Raw genomic sequence first — 14,768 nt, forward strand, 5'->3', positions numbered from 1 at the left:
TAAAATGGAACAGTTTTTTCGCAGTGCTAACTTTGGCAACACGGAAAAACAGCTAGCATTAGCGGAAGGGCTATTTGCTTTCCACACCATAAACCACAATCAAAGTTTCAGATCAATGGATTGTACGTCGCAAATGATCAAAACATTATTCGACAAAAAATTTGCATGTGCAAGGACCAAAACCGAAGCAATTATTTGTAATATTTTTTCACCATATTCGTTTTCCCAATTGCAGAAAGAATTAGAAAAATGCTCATTTATATCCATATATTCTGATGCTTCCAACCACAAAGATTTAAAATTATTTCCCACAATTGTTAGATTTTTTGATCCAGAAACAGGAATTAAAATTAGAATATTAGATTTTGTTTCATTGCCGGGTGAAACTTCACAAATAATTTTTGACTCAATAAGTACTATTTTGAAAAAGAATAATTTGAACGATAAAATTATTGCCTATTGTGCGGATAACACTAACGCAAATTTTGGTGGAAAAGCTAGAAGAGGCATCAATAACGTTTTTACGAAACTTAACGAACATTTGAACCAAAAAATTATTGGAGTAGGTTGTGCAGCTCACATTCTACATAATGCTATTCAAACAGCATCTGACTTACTTCCAGTTGATGTTGAAAATATTATTGCAAAAATTTATTCGTATTTTTATATACATACTGTGCGTGTTAAAAGTTTGAAGGATTTTTGTGAAAGCGCAGAAATCGAATATAAAAGAATTCTTGGTTACAGCAAAACACAATAACTAGCTCTTTTACCAGCTGTAGAAAATATTTTAAAAATATACGAACCATTAAAATTATACTTTTTATCACAAGATAAATGTCTAAGAATATTGCAGCTCTTTTTTGAAAATGACACATCACAAATTTGGCTTCAGTTCATTCACAACCAAGCTACATTATTTCACAATGCTGTGAAAATTATTGAAGGGGACAAAATTTCAATTACGGAAGTGTCAAATGAAATCAATATTTTAAAAATAAAATTACGAAAAAGAATTGATAACGATTACATTCCTTTAATTTTTCGAAAAGACATCACTAGGTTGGAAGAACAAGGTGCCATTAAAAGACCTGATTTTTTGAACCATGTCAAAAATTTCTATAATTACTGCTTGGAATATCTTGAAGAATAGACAGTTCAATTCGAAGATGTTAAAAATTTTCATTGGGTGACATTAAAAAAGGAGATTTTATGGGAATATGTGGAAAAATCTTTTGAATATATTAGTAACCATTTTCCGAAAAATAATATTTGCGAAAATGATCTTTTTGATGAGGTGTCATTGGTTAAAAGATATGTTACAGATGAAAAAATTAAATGTTGGTTGTCTGCAAATGTGGAAACAGACAAAAAATGGACGGAGTTATTCCTTCATTTTAAACAGAATAATATTCTTTATCAAAATATTTTGAAAATTGTAGAATTCGCGCTCTCCCTTCCTGGAACAAATGCAGCAACAGAACGTGTTTTTTCTAGTATCAATAAAATATGGACAACTGAAAAAACGCAGTTGAACATTAAAACTTTAAAATCCATATTAAGTGTAAAATATAATTTGACCAATTCATGTGAAATATTTCACGACATTTTAATAAATGACCCGAATCTATTGCAAAGTATTCATTCGGATCAAAAATATGACCGTGAAAGAAAGTCATAATTTTTTTTAAATAAAAAATTTAATTTGATTAAAAATCATAATGTTCAAATTATTATTTTTTACAAATATTTTTATAGTCACCGATAATTAATAATAAATACATTTTTGTACAAGTATATGAATGTATACAATAAAATATATATAACTAAATTGTAATTCTCATTTCATCCCATTTGTCCCGCTTTGTCTTAGTGAAAATGTGGTCACTTTATTCTAGCCTTAATATCAACTAGTTTTAATGAAAAATTATTGACTGAAAATTGGCTATTTCAACCCTAAATAAACTTATATTAGCTTTACTTTGTAAATACCAGTTTAACTTATAGACTATAAACTTAGAACGCATTGAAAAGTTTATTTTTTGTATTTCCTTCATGTGTTAAAAAATGAGCACAGCTTAAGATAAACATTTAAATTATTAATTCTCCAGCAAAAAAATGAACGATTTGATGAACCATTAGTTATCTAGGGTTAAAGATAGTTGCTGGTTTTGACCTGTTCTGTATAACATGCAAAATACTTTGCTTCCTAGATTTGTCTTCAAGTAGAAATAACTTCTTAAAAGATTTTACAAGTAACTAATAAAAATAAAAGAAATGATAAAAATGAACAAAATAATGAGACCTACCTTCCAATCCAGTCAACAGCTAATCCTTCTAATCCTTGAGTATCATGGCGTATTAGTGTCTCTTCTCCAGTGCCATCTATAGAAATACGGCTAATTGTCTTGTTCCCTACATCACAGAAATAAAGCTGACTTTTGTGGAAATCAAAATCTAAAGCCACTACATTTCTTAAATCCATTTTGATAAGATTGTATTGATTACCATCAATACTCATGTTTCTCAGATAATATCTATTAGTAAATATAAGCCATGGTTCTTTATCTGTAAGAAAGTAAAAAAATTAACATATAAATAACGAAATATATCATCTGCCCCAATAACTAAAATATCAATTAAAGAGAAATGCTCAATTGAGTAAACAATTACAATTAAAGAAATATTTTGATTATTCCTCTATTGTACTTATTAGTCTTTAACTCTGAATCAGTTAAAGAAATTTTTTTAAAAAATCAACCAAAGAAAGAAGAGAGAAATGTATAGATCCACATAACCTGCTTTGAAAATTAGTTATTTATTCTGAACAAATTTCAAAATTTCTTAATAAATGGTGCTTCTGAGAAAAATTAAAATGACATATTCAAATAATCTCTACTAGTAGCTACAACCTTAAGGCAAAATTAAATATTCCTGTGCAAATATGTCAGGCGCAATGGTCTATCTTACAGCGAAAAACATTGTTTTATACTTTTTCTAGTCAAGACAAGTTTTATAGCTAACTTACAAACTTTTCAAGTATAATATTCTTTGCAGAATAAGGCATATTTCTGTTCAGTTTCCTTAAACTAATTTTTTAAGTCATCAGTAATGTTTGGGAAACAAAGATAAAATAAAAAATATGACTAATATTATAATTAGATTTACTTACTATCTTTCCTTTTACAAGTTCGGCCATCAAGTTCTCTTTCATAATACGTTTCATTGCATTTACAATAGTAAGATCCAGGAGTATTAAAGCAATACTGAGAGCACACCTCTGGCTTAACAACACATTCGTCAATGTCCTTGCAAGCTTTTCCATCCTTCGCAAGCTCATAGCCTTCAGTGCATTCACAGTAAAATCCAGTAAGAGTATTCACACATTTATGCTCACATTGATTTGTTTCAACTTTAGAACATTCATCGACATGGCAATGAGCTGGCTCATCTGAGCTGTCATCACAATCCACTACTTTATTGCAGACTCGTTCTAAAGGAATACACTGACCACTTTTGCACTTGAATTCATTTTTGGCACATTTTGGAGCTTCAGTTGCACAGTCTTTTGCTAATTCATCGCTACCATCTCCACAGTCGTCTTCACCATCACAATGGTACATTTTACGAATGCATTTGGCATTGCGACAAGTAAATTCCTCATCATTACAAGTTCGGAAAGCTAATAGAAGAAATAAACAAATATGTAATGCATCATATCTTGTAATTGTTTAATAATAAGTTATTCAATGAGGACAGTGACAGATTTTAATTAATTTCCTAAAGATATTCAACATTACATTGCAGTCGCAATACTGTTGAAAGAATTAAAAGTATGAAGAATTTTTATAACAAATATATATTATTTTAATATATATAATATTATTACCATAATTGTTATTTCATGTTAAGTAAAAACAGAATACCATTTGTATTAAATTTATGGTTTTTAATTACGCTTTAAATAAACATTTAATACAAACTGATATTTTAACAAACTTAACTGCTTTTTTTGGTACATGAAGACAAATTTAGGAATTTTGTAAAACTAGTACAACTTAACATGAAAACAACTTAAAAAAAACTTCAACATGGAAACATCTAAAAAAATATATTTAACACTTTCATCAAGTCTACAGTTGATTGTTTAATATTATAATTTGCAGAGAAATAAATTAATATTTTATCATAACTTTGCCACAAAAGAATGAAATCAAAGTTATATAAATAATTTCAACTTACTTAACAATTTCAACTTAAACAGTTTATTGAAGAATTAAATATTTCAGATCCAAAGATCTGTATAGCTAATGAGCTTTTAAGAACACAATCAATTTTGTCATTACAATGCACAACTTATCATTACAATAATAATGACAAGTTATCCATGACGATTGATTAAAACATACCGGTTTGCAAATGAAAAGTCAAACATCATAATATTTTCACAAGAAAACAAGATCAATAAATAGCTTACTGCAGTTCTTTGGTTCATCAGATCCATCACCACAATCATTGTCATGATCACACATCCACTCTTTATTGATGCACCGTCTATTATCACACTGGAATTGATTGGGCTCACAAGGCTCTGGAGGGGCACAACTGTGCAGAGTGCTGTTCTCATCTGCACCATCAACACAATCAGGATCACCATCACAGACCCATCGCTTTGGTATGCAAGAAGCTCTGCCCCACTGTTTATTTTGCACACAGGTAAACTCTTTTTCGGGATCACACTTCCTGGTTTCTGAACAAGAAAATAAATTAAATTTCATATAAATTGAAAAACCTTATACTTTCTGAAAACAGCAAGAAAAATTTACTCATAATACAGAGAGAAAAAAAACTATAATTTATAGGAAAAATAAAAAATAATTCAAAGCTGATTTTCTGAAAAATAAATTCAATGTATATTATAAAAGAAAAAGAAAATAACAAATAGAGTTTATAACTTTAAAAATAATAATAAATAAATTTACACTGAAACATAATATTACTTGAAAAAAAATTCATTTGCTGAAGATATACAGATTGGAAACAACATTTGACATGTTTTAACTGTTCAAAAATAAGCGTCCATTTTTGAGCACTTGAAACATGTCAACTATTATTTCCAATATGTATATTTTTCAAGTGAATGAAGTTATTTATCAAGTAATATCTTACCATAGCCGGTCCATGCCGATTTCAAGTGTAAGTAAAAATATTTTTGGTACAATAAGGATAATAATAAATATGAACGAAGTAAAATAAATTTTATTCATTATTTAAAAAAAAAGGCAGTCCACAAGTTTGATGGAGCGAGAAAAAAATTTCCTACCCTAAGCAATTTCAGAAGAGCAATCAAAATATTAGACTTTTATATTATATTTACATTTTTATCTACTTATCATTTATGCCTGGTATGCTCAAATGAAAAACAAGTATAGTTTGCATACAATTATAAATCTTACCTTTTTGTATTTTGAAATTATTTAATTTGATAATGATCGAAAAAATTGGATAATAATGTATAACATTTTGTTTTGTTTCATATTTTAACATAGCAAAATATAAAACATGAACGAAATATTGCAAAAAATTCAAAATTACTAAAATGTATTGTATACACATTGGACATTTACATCATTGATTAAAATAAAAAACTAGTTAAAATATATTGTACAATTTAATATAACAAAAACAATATTAATTTCCGTTACACCTAATACATTACCAAAAAAGATTGATCACTAAAACTTAAAAATTACTGAAACTTAATGAATCAATAAATTTTTTCAAAGTCTTTTTTTTTTTTAAAAATCTAGCCCTACTTGACTCCAGAGCCTCCCTTACATGATGCCCTACATAGCCGCTTACTAGGCTTATGCTTCAGACTGGCCCTGTATCTTACCTCTTCAGTTTCTTGGGATTATTTATTTTAGAAAATAATATGTAATAAAAATTGAAATAATGTGCCAGAAACGAGAGATAATACATAAACAAAAACAAATATGCAAAAAAAAGAAGAAAAAAACTGAAAATATGATTTTTAAAATAACAAAATAAAATATAATATTAATGAGTTTAATAATAAAAAGATATCACAACTTTCTGAACAAAATAAAAGTTAAATTTACATATATCATCGTACAGACAAAAAAGTAAAGAGAAAGTTGCTAACTTTTAAGAGGCAACAAAATAAATGTACAAATGAGGTGGGGGGGGGAACAAAAAGAAAAATAACGACTGAAAAGGGAAGTTAAATAACTTACCACATTGATGGCGTTCATCTTCATCTGAATTATCAAGACAATCATTATCACCATCACAAATATAAATTCTAGGAACACAGTTGCCATTATCACACGTGAAGAGATCCCCAAAGCAGGTTTTCTTTTCACTTTTGCAATATTCTTCAGGTTCATCAGCTCCATCACCACAATCATCATCACCATCACAATACCAAGTTGCAGGAACACATCTATGGCTTGAACATCTATTGAAGCATAGTAGTTAGATGTTATAATAAAAAACTATGTAGTAACAATAGTATTTGTGAAATATCTCAAATATTCGATAACATTAACCATCTGGAAAAAGAACATTAATTTTTCACACAGAAATGTGTTTACATTTTTTTACATTTATTTTAAAAACACTACCTGTTTTATAAAATACTAAATGGAAATAAAAATACAATCAAATATTTACTCAAGGACGGAACAAAGGGACAATTGTTCAGTCAAATTTCTTTGCACAAACTGTAATGATTTTAAATTAATTTTATTTCTTAAAAAAATTGGGGAGAATTCATCTAAATCTATATGAAAATTAAAATTCTGAATAAAAAGTCTACAAGAATTCTATAAAATATAAAAATAAAAGACTTATGGTTTAAGGTAAGGGTTCACAAAAAATTTTGTCCTGTGACCCGTAAAACCTATATCCAAGCTTAACAATCATAACTAAAACTAATGCTGATTTAAATAATTTTCAAATAAATTTGCAGTGAATTCAATACTTATTTCAGAAAAAAGAATTAGAGTAACAATTAGGATTCAAATTTATTTCTTAAACCAACCCTGCATAATACAATACATATTTTTTTTAAATAATATATAAGATTCAGAATGTGTTTGAAAATGACATTTATTATTATTTAATACTTACTACCTACTCATAAACATTAGAAGATCCATATAACATAATTTTACAAACCAATATTTTCCATAAACTGCAACTAAACATTGCTATTAACTTTTTACATTATTGATTAAATTTGTTGCCAAGAGGTTACAGTTTTAAAAGCTAAGCAAACTAAAATTCATAAATTTATTTGTTATTGATTCTAATGCTCTAAAAATATTGTATTGTTTAAAAGGAAAGCTTAAAGATATGTGAATGCAAAATTTCATAAAACACAAAGCCTCATGTTTCAAGGTTCACATTTTTAAAGTCTTCTGTATTAGGACTTTATTAAATCTAAAATTGTAAGTAAAATAAAAATAACACATTCAGAAAATGTAATGTATCATACCTGAAACTATTTGGTGGACAAGTTCGCTGAGCACACAAAGCTGGATTTTCATCAGAATTATCACCACAATCATTATCGCCATCACATAGCCAGTATGGCTCAACACAAATGTTAGTGGTATTGCACTTGATATGATTGCTGGGACAGGTTCTGTTGTTTTTACAAAGTTCTGAGCTCTCATCTGAAGTTTTGTTATCTTTACAATCATTTACTCCGTTACAGAGTTGAGACTGTGGAATGCAACGGAAGTTGGCACATGTGAACTCTCCATCAGCACAGGGTGGATAAGCTGAAATAAAAGAGTAAACAATTTTGTAAGTATCAAAATTTCTTTAAAACTTTCTTTTATAATGCAAAGTTTTTTTTAAATTAGAAAAATGATACTTGGAATGCATTAAAAATAATAATTATGATAGTTATAAAAACTTACTACAATCCAATTCATCAGTACCGTCACCACAATCATTTTCATGATCACATCTCCAAGTTTTGAATATACATCGACCCACACCACATCTGAATTCTGCTGGACTACAAGTGTGCAATGCTGAATTTAAATTAAAAAAGTATATGAGTATAGTTTAATTTCAAACAACTACGTTCATCAGAAAAAATTAACAAATATGTAAATGATAGCTATGAATGCATATTAAAAGAACAAATACCATTTTAGGGGTTTGGTTCGAAGTTATGTTGTCCCTGAAAACTGGAGTACTAACATTGCAGAGAAAAAAAAGCCAATTTATTATTTTAGAAAAAAATTAGACAGGAAAATCGATATCCATATTTTAAATTTCTCTTCATGCCATTAAATGTAAATTTACTCAAAAGTAAAAAATTTATTATTTCCAGGAAAATAATCCTAATTTTTTCTTCTCTTAAATATCATATATTCACAAGAACATTTAAGTTATTGTGATTCATAACTTCTTTATTTAATTTACAATATATATATATTAAAAATACATTTTATTCATGATAAAATAATTCACCTCAGTGGAATATTTTACCTGTTAAAAAACTAATTTCAGGATTAAAATAGTAATACATTTTAAATTTTAGTGCCTGTAAGTTTAATTTGCCAATTGGATGCCTTCTTAAACTGCCCCTCTCTTCATACAACTGGTAATCAAATTATTATTAAAAAAAAGAAGAAGCTAATTGAGAAAGTAATTTGCAAATAAGAAAGTTAATTTACATAATGATTACAATAATCGTCTGATTTTTTTAAAAAATTTAACACATTTTTGGGAATATAAACTAAACATTGACTTCCTAATTTATATTTTTTCTTAAACTCTGAAAGAATAGATAGACCAATAATAATGGTAAAAAAAATAAATAAATAAACATACAACAGAAATTTTTATCTTCATCTGTATTATCACCACAATCATCATCACCATCACAAGCCCAAAGACGAGGTATGCATTTTCCATTTCCACAAGTATATTTATTATCAGTGCAGGTAATATTATCATCTAAAAGTATTTATAAAAAACAAGATATGTCAATTAATGATTATCTAAAACGAAATAATAAAAACATATTTTTAAATTTCAAAATAAAATCAACTATAGAAAAATCAAATACAAGTTATAATTAATATGTATTATAGATGAATTTTTGTGAAGAAATAGGAAAAAATTAATGCAAATAGAATCTCAAAGTACCATCCATGTATTTAAAGCCTGCACTTATTTTAAATTCAAACTGAAATTAAAGAAAAATATTTGCTTATTTTTAGTACAATTACAATTTTGTTGTATATTTTTCTAAATTAAGAATCAGAATAATGATATTTTAGGGATGAATTAAAAAAAATATAAAATGAAAGATCCAGACAACACAAACAATTAATAATCTTCGTCAAAATAAATCAAAATAATATTTAGCAATTAAAATCTGTAAACATTGAAAGGAATCAAAATAATTATTTTAACTAGAGTATTACAAACTAAATTATATGTACATTAGAGTTTGATAAATAACTCTTAATGCCTCCAATGGGTCAATAACAAAATTTGTAATAAATTTATTTATTTCAAAATAATTAATGTACTTTATTTTTATTCATTTAAAAAAGTGTCCATTGATATTCAAGAAATTTTTTGTAATTCTTAGCCTAAAATGTTATATAAATAATTTAAAAAGAAAGTTTAAGGCTGTTCCAAAGTAATTTGTATTTAACTTACTTGCACACATGCGCCCTTCGTTAACGACCTTAAAACCTTTTTCGCACAAGCACTCGATAGTTCCATTAGGCGCTGGATGACAGGAATGTGCACAACCACCATTATTTATTTTACACAGATCACTATCACCTGAAATAATAAGAACAAAAGACGATATATTTTCTTTATCACACAACACATGATAATATAATCCTGTCTTGAATTTTAGTTCAAAGGACCTTTGACAATATCTAAGGATATTCTTTGACTATCTTTCACTAAGTAAAATTAAAACAAAAGACACATTTTTGAGTGCTTTAAATTTGAAAAAATTTAACCTAAATATTTTTTAAAAAAAATAAACATGCAAAAAAAAAATTTTGATATTTTTTTTTATTTAGATTGAAATTATTTGCAACCAATGAAAATTTTTGAATTTTATACACCTAAACAATGTATCATCATAGTTAAGGTGTTGCTCACACAACTGGTAATGAGCTGTGGTCAAAATTAATTGAAATTCTTACCACAGCCCTTAAAAGATTAAGCCTTGAAAATTTGGACTAGGTTCTATGCCATGATAAAGTGATGTGTGAGGAGTAAAAGTGATTTTTAAAAAATTAGATTGCAAACACAATTCTCTCAAACCTATAGCTTATCTTCACTATGACATTTAGCATCACTTTTATAATTAATTTATATAGAGAGTGCAAGGTGAAGATGGAATGCGCTCAACCTAACAGTTTTAATAATTAACAGTAAAAAGCTCTCAACAGTTCTAAAGAGCATGTTATTTGGTATAGGGGCTGTTTCATAATACAACAGAGTCTTTAAGAGATAAGTCTTAAAATGATTCATCTAATGTATTTTTAAACAAGTATTTAAATCATTTTTTTATAAATAGTACTTAAAATAACTAGATCTTAATTTGAGTAACATAACCAAAATTTAAAAAAAAAAGGAAATTGTGTTTGATAATTTTTTTTCCAATACAAGAATAATCATTGTTTTCCAATTGTAAATTTGGATTTTTTTTCTTCTAAATTATGAGTTTCAATTAAAAAACAACTGGAAAGACTTATCCTTTAAAAAGTAAATATTTTTATCAAAACTGAAAATTTAAAACTTAAATTTTATCAAAAAAAAATTCAGAACTCCAGTGTAAACTTAGATTAATATAAAAACATAGTTAAATAAAATACATATACTGGAAATAAGCCTTACACTTCTGTCGATCTGGTGCAAAGATGTGTATATCACGAGGAGATTCTTCAAGCCTTTTAATCATTTCAATCATTCCCGCACCAGTGTGTTTTTCAGCACGATATACACCTCCTAAAATGAAAAGTAATAAAATAAAATAGTCCTAAAATTAAATAGTTTGAAAAGCTAAACTAAATTTTAAAAAAAGATCACTCTGTTTAATTGTAATTTTTAGACTTTTTAAAATGCTTTGCTGGAAATATAATATGACACAAAATAGTTCAAGACTAAAATTTCTGTCAGGCAAGTCTTAATCTTAGTGTAATTCATGTAATACACTAATGTATTTCATCAGTTTCAATTCAATTAATTTAAATTTTAAACAATAATATTTCAAAAATAATTTTGAAAAATATATTACAATCATCATTATAATAGATGATACTAAATGAAGAAATTTTATGAGAGATATAAGCAGCCCAGATTTAAAGTTAAGAACTGCATAATTCCTCAATAAGTTTGATTGAAATCAGATCAGACTTTTGCACTACATAAAATGTTTAATTTACCATTTTTCAATACAAATGCAGCATTGAGAAAACGCTGTTCAATATTTGTTAAAGCATTCAAGATAAAAAGAAAATTTGTGCTTTTGACTGTTAGTTTGAGCAAGTAAGACGTGTAATGCCTTACCATAATCAATGCAGATTGGGTTAATCAAAAGACTATCAGCATACAGATAATCTTTACAATACATATATAGATAGTTAAGAAACTTAAAGTAACTATAATTTTGTATAGTTGTTTATCAAAAAATGAAAACTTTAATATAAGAGTGTTTATTTTTCAATTTCATACTGATTAAATTACATTAAAAAACACTAGTTTAACTAAATAATAGTGACTAAACTTTACTTACTCAATTGTAAATCAGTCCAATAAATGTATTTTCCATACACAGTGATAGCAAAAGGATAAATTGTAGCCGACACTAAAACTTCTCGATTTTGTCCATCTAAATCTGATCGTTCAATTTTCTCCCTAATTTAAAACACATTAAAAAATTATAGAAAAATTTTACAAGCCAAATAATTTTTTTTGTTACTTAAAAAAAAATAAGCTGAAGAGGAAAGCAAAATAATTATCAATACTTAATTCAATATTAAATTTAATAATTATAAATAATTGGTTTTAAAAAACAGTCTATTTTTTTTCATTCAAAGATAATAAAAAAAAGACTACCTAAGAGCATCTGTCCAGTATAATTTCTGCTCATCATAGTCAAGAGCAAGTCCACTTGGTTGTGTCAAATTAGTTTCATGTATAGCTATTTTATTATTTCCCGCCATTGTTGCTTTGTAGATCTTGCCAGTATTACCAAACCTACCCCAGTCTGTGTAATACATATATCTAATAAATAAAAGATGCAAAGTTAAAAATAAATAACTACAAATTAGTTGTAAAATTAAACATATTTTAAATTTATGGGTTTAGCAAAAAATACTAAAAAGTACTTAAATTTCAATAACTTTCTGGACATTTCATTTTATTTTATGCTGATTCTTATTAAAACTTTATTTTATTATTTTTAAGAATTGGTAATTAAGAATTTTTACGATTTGTCAACCAAATTTTTCTAAAAATTTTTTTTCATGCAGTCACTTATATTAAACGCTAAAAAAATTAGATTCAGGTATGAAAATAGCCAATTTGAAGTTTAAAAAGTTACAATTAATGCTCAGAGAGAAATAAATAAATTAAAGAATTTAGAGATCTTGAGATAAAACTTATAATGGAGAGTACATGCTACATTACTCTCTCTTGCTCCCTTAACCTTCCAAATGTTATAGTCAAACATCTTTAATTGTTTTGTTTCTACAATGCAAATATTTTTTTTCTATCAAATAACATTGGGAGAAACAAGTTACAGTAGAACAACTTTCGTTTCATCGTTCATTGCACGTTTTTAAAAACATTCTCATGAAATAAATTAAGTATTCCAACTAAAAGATAACTAACTTTACCCAAATTTATTTAAATCGATTAACCTTCAAACACGTGTAGAAATTTTTATAATAGAGGAAATAGCAAAACTCTGCATTGTGACATAATTATATGGGGTTTATTTATTATAATCTTTAATAAGAGTAATCTGAACTGGATATAGATATTAAGTTATTTCATAGAGACTAGAGATAGGAAAATAATATAAAACAATTTTTCTAATTTTATAACATGTATAAAAAAAAGATAATTCCATATAAATATTTTGTCTAAACAATTTGCTGTATAATTGTGTTTTTGACAATATTAATATTTAATAGTTGAAAATTCTATAAGCGTACTGAGAAAAGATGTTTATCATACAAAAAAGATTTATGGTCAAATTAAAAAACAAAATTCTCAAAAGAAATTTTTTTTAACAAACCACTACATTAAACTATTTACTATTTTCAAAACAAATTTACTTCCCAAATACAAGATTAATCATTCTAATTTTAAAGGAGAGAAAAGACATGCTGAACGAAATCCTTAATAACTCTTACCCTTGGCATGGATCTAGAACAAGAGCACGAGGTCTTTCAACTCTAGTAATCATAACAATATTAGAAGAATCCATGTTCATAGCATATATGCTTCGGTTCCCTGAATCGGTCCAATATATTTTTTGTCGAGTCCAATCATAAGCAATACCTTCTGGATTTATTCCTTTGTTTAGAATAACATTAACTTTATCCATTTGGTCCATATTAGCCCACGATATGCTGCCATCAGGACGTATTTCTACAACATCAAAAAGAAAAAAAAGAGTAAATTTTTAGTAGAGCTTAACATGACAGTAGAGCTTAATGGTAGACTACATTAAGTGATATTTTAATGAATTTGAGAATAAGTTAGAAAAAATGGCTCAATTTGCATCAAGAAAAGAGGCTATCATATAAGTAAATGCTAATTTTGAAATTCCTAAAATCCTACTAGATGGCTTAAGACAGTGGGGGAAATTTTTAGCCATACCAGAGAAAATACACCAAGAAATAAAAAGAAAAAGAGATTTTGTTAAAAAATAACTAAAAAATATAATCCAAAATTATTAGTTTTTCTACCTTTTTCAAAAACTTATGGAACAGAACAAATTCTCCACTATTTCAAATATAATCTAATTATTGGAACAAATCTAGTACAATGTTCTTGAAAAGTCTCTGTTTTGGAGATGATAAATTGTAGCAGTATTGAAACAGATTAGATAGATATTGTACACCAATGCTTGTTTTTGAATAACTTGACATAGCTCAGATAGACTGTTTTTTTTTTTTTTTTCATTTTTAATAGAAACCCTTTTAATAAAATTTATGTGATTATGTGATTATTTTTAAACTTACGTGTAAAAAATATTTTTTTGTCCTTATAATCAAAATCCAGTCCAACCACATTAGACAAATTTGTTTTTGTGGGGAATGGAACACTGGTAACCTTAGGATCTAAGTGCAAACTTCTTATTTCTCGTCTGGTAGTAAATACAATATATTCTTTCAAATCTGTAAGGTAACAACATCAATTTAATAAATATGTATCACCAATACATTATAATTTATGCATATTAACAAACAACAACAAAAAAAAAACTCTTTTACAATATTTCTCACTAATTAAAATCAATCCTATGTTATGTGTTTTAACATCACTTTAATGAGTTCCATTTTGGGAAATTTGAATTTATTTGCATTAAAACTAGATAATAGTAATGAAGACAAGAAAAAAAAAATCATGGTAATAATGCAACATATACAAGTTAACAAGAAAAAAAATAAAGAAGAATAAATGTCTTAAGAATTTGAATCCTAAATTTTTATACAACAATTACAAATAAT

The 14,768-nt window shown here is 26.7% G+C and overlaps 1 protein-coding gene across 2 annotated transcripts in view; it reads right to left on the reverse strand.

Annotated features, from left to right (window-relative positions):
- The window catches only part of mgl (low-density lipoprotein receptor-related protein megalin), a 119,403-nt gene that overhangs the window by 28,329 nt on the left and 76,306 nt on the right, over positions 1-14,768 (reverse strand). For both annotated transcript variants that reach the window (XM_016054231.4, XM_043039085.3), the window contains 13 exons: positions 14,280-14,435; positions 13,446-13,683; positions 12,142-12,309; positions 11,819-11,940; positions 10,921-11,031; positions 9,718-9,846; positions 8,878-9,003; positions 7,953-8,069; positions 7,523-7,811; positions 6,258-6,481; positions 4,478-4,750; positions 3,173-3,682; positions 2,310-2,568 (listed from right to left, as the gene is read on the reverse strand). In XM_016054231.4, coding sequence (XP_015909717.2) covers positions 2,310-2,568; positions 3,173-3,682; positions 4,478-4,750; positions 6,258-6,481; positions 7,523-7,811; positions 7,953-8,069; positions 8,878-9,003; positions 9,718-9,846; positions 10,921-11,031; positions 11,819-11,940; positions 12,142-12,309; positions 13,446-13,683; positions 14,280-14,435 — 2,722 coding nt within the window. The remainder of the gene's footprint in view (positions 1-2,309; positions 2,569-3,172; positions 3,683-4,477; positions 4,751-6,257; positions 6,482-7,522; positions 7,812-7,952; positions 8,070-8,877; positions 9,004-9,717; positions 9,847-10,920; positions 11,032-11,818; positions 11,941-12,141; positions 12,310-13,445; positions 13,684-14,279; positions 14,436-14,768) is intronic.

This window comes from Parasteatoda tepidariorum, chromosome 3 (assembly GCF_982258835.1).
Source record: "Parasteatoda tepidariorum strain Cologne lab strain chromosome 3, Ptep-v5.0, whole genome shotgun sequence".
Taxonomy (NCBI): domain Eukaryota; kingdom Metazoa; phylum Arthropoda; class Arachnida; order Araneae; family Theridiidae; genus Parasteatoda; species Parasteatoda tepidariorum.